The 4,338-nt window shown below is 52.0% G+C and overlaps 1 protein-coding gene across 1 annotated transcript in view; it reads left to right on the top strand.

Moving 5' to 3' along the window:
• Positions 1-228: 228 nt before the first annotated feature.
• Positions 229-4,338, top strand: part of KCNAB1 (potassium voltage-gated channel, shaker-related subfamily, beta member 1) — a gene marked incomplete at its 5' end in the record, with an annotated part of 20,137 nt that continues 16,027 nt past the window's right edge. The window contains one exon of the mRNA XM_010081017.1: positions 229-272. Coding sequence (XP_010079319.1) covers positions 229-272 — 44 coding nt within the window. The remainder of the gene's footprint in view (positions 273-4,338) is intronic.

The raw sequence follows: 4,338 nt of genomic DNA, 5'->3' as shown, positions 1-4,338 counted from the left end.
CAGAGCTTCTTCCAAAGCCTAGAGAGGGAAAGGATGAGCGTGGTGCATCCCCCCTTCTCCAAACTGGGCAGCCGGCATCCTGCTGAGGGGGGTCTGCCCATTGTGGGGGGGAACGGGGAGTTTGGAGAAAACGGGGACTCCTCTGGCTGCTGGCTCCCCACAGGGTTATCGAAGCTGTGTCCCTTGAGGGCGTATCAATATGTTCTCATTATTTTCTTTTCTTTCTAGGAACCTGGGGAAATCTGGACTGAGGGTGTCGTGCCTGGGGCTGGGTGAGTAACCTCGGTGGGGGCTGGTGCTGGGGACAGAAAAGTGTTTTCCAAACCCAGCTCAGCCTGGCCGATGGCTCCTGGTAGAAGCCCTTCTGTGTGTTAACAGCAGCTGTGGGCATCGGTGGAGGCTCCTGCCCACGGCATGGGGCGATGCTTTCCACCCATAGCGCCCAGGTGGGACCCTGTGAGGGTTTATGGTATAAAATCCCTCTAACACAGCCTGATCCCCGCTAGGGACAGCCCGCAGAGATGTCTGTGAATGCCCCCAAGAGCTTTAAGTGTCCAGTCTTGCAGATGGCAATCTGCCTGGGCTGTGGGCAGATCGTTATTTGTTTTTATCCGGTGTGTGTACCTTGTTATTTCTGTTCCATGCTGATTTGAAAAACTAAAGAATATCTTATCAATATTTTATCTTCTCAATATTTTATCAAAAAGGGCATCCATAAGCACTGCGGCACAGATGCGCTGGCCCTGCAGTGATGCTGCGGTTCCTGCTGGCTGCGATGTGCCGCTGCCGCTGGGCAGGAGCTGGGCGATGGACTGGCCAGAGCCCGAGGGCTTTCCTCATGAGAGTCATTTCTGTGATGGCAATTGAACTGAGCACTTGAAGAATGCTTAAAAGTGCATATATATATATATATGTGTGTGTGTGTGTATATAAACCCCAAGGCAGTGGAAAGCAGGAGGCTGTTTTTCCCGCAGTGTGATGCTGGGGCACCAGGAGCGTGGAGCCCCCGGGGATGCACAGGGACCCCCAGGGATGGATGCTCAGCCTGCACCCTCCACGGGGAGGTGGAGGCACTGAGGTGGCTTTAGGAAAGCGCTGGGTCCCGTGCTGCTGCCTTTGGGGCAAATGGGTGAAGGCAGGAGTGAGCAAGGAGCTGGATCCTGCCTGTGTTGGATGCCTGCTGTGACGACGGGCATCCCCTCCCTGCTCCGTCCTCAGCTGGTGCCGCTTGTGCCAAGGGGCTAGCTCATTTTTTCCAAGATGCTTTGATTTTTAAAATAGAGTGAGATGCGAAAGTCACCCTGTATCACAAGGCATATAAATAAGTCCCATTCCGCCAAGAAGGGCTCTTCTGGTTAAAATAGACCCAGGCTTTGAAAGGAGTTGTCTTCTGACCTGGTGCGGAGACTTTATTTATCATCCTTAGAGTTCCCCAAGAGCTAATGCTGCTGTGGTGGAGAAAAGCGATGGGAAGGAAGTAGCAGCAGGGGGAAAAAAAAAAATGCAGAGCTTTTCTCTAATTTCAAGCATGTGGAACTGCAGCAGCATCTAAATATACCGAGCCTTTGTGAGCGCAGCTGTGCGGGATGAGAGGGGTGAGGATGGAGCAGGCGGCTGCTGCGGCGCTCTGGGCAAGGGCAGGGCTGGGGAGAGCCTCCGGGCATCGGTCTGGAGCCCGGCATCCCGCCTGGTCCAGGCACAGGGAGCCCTGCAGCCCCTGGGGTGAACAGGAACTGGGGAGGGGAGAACTGGGAAGCCTGGGATCCAGTTTCCAGCTTCTCAGGGATGTGCAAGTATTTCTTCTGCTTGTCCTCCCTCCTGCCGCAGATCTGTCCGGTGTCGGCTGCAGATGCTGCCTTGTGTGATTTGATTTTTTTTTTCCCTAAATCACTTCTCTTTCGCGGTTCCCTAAAAGGTAGATGTGTTTCCCTAAACTCTCTGCAGCATGAAAATCTAATTTAAGGTTTGCTAAAGTTTCTGAAGGCTCAGCAATCTTCCTTAAAACCTTCCCAAACCTCAGCAAGGTGAGAGCGTGCTTCATTCACTCTGTTGGATGAAAAATAGAAAAAAAGTGAAGTGGGGCAGAAATGGATGGCAGGAGGTGCTCAGGCAATGCCTCCCCTTTAATTACTCTGAAATGCAGGGAGGAAATAAGCTCATGTTTTTCCTGTAGTTAATTCAGAGCGAATTCTGAGACTGCCTGTTGGTTTTTAGAAAATGTTGAGACAGCCTCCAACAAGGCGATGAGCCCTGACTCCGAGGAAACGAGCAGTGGGGTGACACCGGCCCCCCCAACCCCCAGATCCCATTCCAGGTGCAAAAGCACAGAAAAAACCTTCCAACCTGAGTGGTCCCTGCAGCCCCTGGCGGGACACCCTGTGCTCACCATCAGGTAGAATAATTGACATTTTGGGAGCAGAAACGGCTGCAGCTGCTGCCCCTTGGTGCTTTGCTCTGGGGAAAAGCTTTCGCAAACCCAGCGTGGAGGAGAACCCCATCCCCGAAGCTCTGCTGGCCCGGGGTGATGGCGAAGGGTTGGGTTTGCCCCCCGGTATCGTGGGGCTGAGCATCTGCCGGTGGCTCGAGCGCCAGCCCAGCCCCACGTGCCAGGTCTCCACGTGGCATCATCCTCGCCGGGAGCGAGCCGGGGATAAATGGTGCTGGCAGGAGGCAAAGCTTTGGCTTGCAGTCAGGAACCCTGGTTTTTTGTGGGTTTTTTTTTTCTTCCTCCTGCAGAGGTGACACATCCGCCAGCAATGACATCCCCGAGCAGTGAATTTTGCGTCGGCAAATAACCCAGCAGTAATGGCACCTTGCTAGGCTCAGGGTGTGCTGGCAACAGAGCCAAACCTGGCTTCATGCAGAAATTCCTCCGTAGAAGGTGAGGGTGTCCAGCTGGGAAATCACTTTCCAGGGCGAGGGAGCAACATGCCGGGCCAGGGGCAGGAGCTGAGCCGGGGAGAACATCTTTATCAGCAGCTAATGGGGATAGACACGAGACAGGCAGGGACTCGGTAAGGGGAAAAGTAATGGTTTAAAAAAAAAAAAAATCTTTCTCTTGTACCTTTTTCTTCCCAAACACTCCCGTTGGCTGAGGCTGTGAATCATCCCCAGCCGCTGTTTGAAATGCCAAGTGTGCCTGGCGCTCTTGGGAGGGATTCATTTTTTTTTTTTTAATGGGAGTTGAGCAGTGGGTGCTGTGCTGTGGGGCAGCCCCAGTGCCCACCAGCACCCACCCCACTGCTGGGGGTGGCCATGGGAGGGGGATTCCTGTCCTGTCCCCCCCGCTCCCACCTCTGGCTGGGACCCTAATGGCACATCTCACCTTCCCGACTGCGTTTGATCCTTTGAGATCACCTTTCTGAGCAAAAACTCACCTCCTGGGCTGGTTTTTGCAATTAGCAAGGAAAAAACCAAACCCCAAAACTTCCCCAGCTGTGTGGTCCCCATGATGCTCACGGTGCAGGGGTGTGGGAACACAGGGTGGGATACAGGCAGATCCAGGGCAGGGACACCCAGTATTTCGTATATTCACTGCTTCTATTTAAAGGTATAAAGTCCTTGTTCCTCTTCCCTGAGCTGTTCCCAGCTCTCTCTCCTTGTGCCCAGACCCTTGAGCATTTTCCCTCCCCCTTGGGCTTTGGGGCTGGGTTTGTGCTGCAAGGTCGTAGCCACGTAAATGGGAGAGAGGAGGTGCAATCCGCAAGGTGGAGAAATAATTCCTGTTCTTGTCACCTGTGCTGGGGACCTGTATGCATACTGAAGCAAAAAAAAAAAAAAAATCACTTTGGGATAAACAGTCTCATCACATTTTTCAGTAGAAATGCATTTCAATGTATTCCTGTAAAAATAACACTTCTGAGGCTTTAACTTGGGAATCAGGCTTCATTTGGATTTTTTCCATCTGCATAAAGAAGCTCAATGATAAACTGAAACCTATTTTCATTTTTATCTTCATTGTGCGGGGCTGGAGCGTCTTACCCCAAGGATAAGGGACAGTCCCCATCCTGAGGGCTGCAGCCAGCAGGGCACCGCAGGGGCAGGGGGCTGCCCGCTCTGGGGGCTGCCCTCACCCGGTTATTGCCCTTATAGAGAGCAGATGTAAATGCAAAATTAGTTAGGAATATGTGTGTTCTCTGCTCATGTTTCATTTGGGCAGCATTAGCTGTGTTACGTGTGTCTGACCTGTGAAAACTCATTTTTTCCAGAGTTTGTGGTGTTCTGCAGGATGTCGAGAGTTTCGGTTTAAATACAGGGTAAACGTGCATCTCTAAAAATCATTTTATTTGTACTCAAAGAAACCTGATGTATTAAAAAAAAAAAAATTTAGATTGACCT

Source organism: Pterocles gutturalis, unplaced genomic scaffold, assembly GCF_000699245.1.
Source record: "Pterocles gutturalis isolate BGI_N339 unplaced genomic scaffold, ASM69924v1 scaffold1969, whole genome shotgun sequence".
Taxonomy (NCBI): Eukaryota; Metazoa; Chordata; class Aves; order Pterocliformes; family Pteroclidae; genus Pterocles; species Pterocles gutturalis.
The sequence above is the reverse complement of the archived record's forward strand: the minus strand, read 5'-3'. Positions and strand labels throughout refer to the sequence as shown.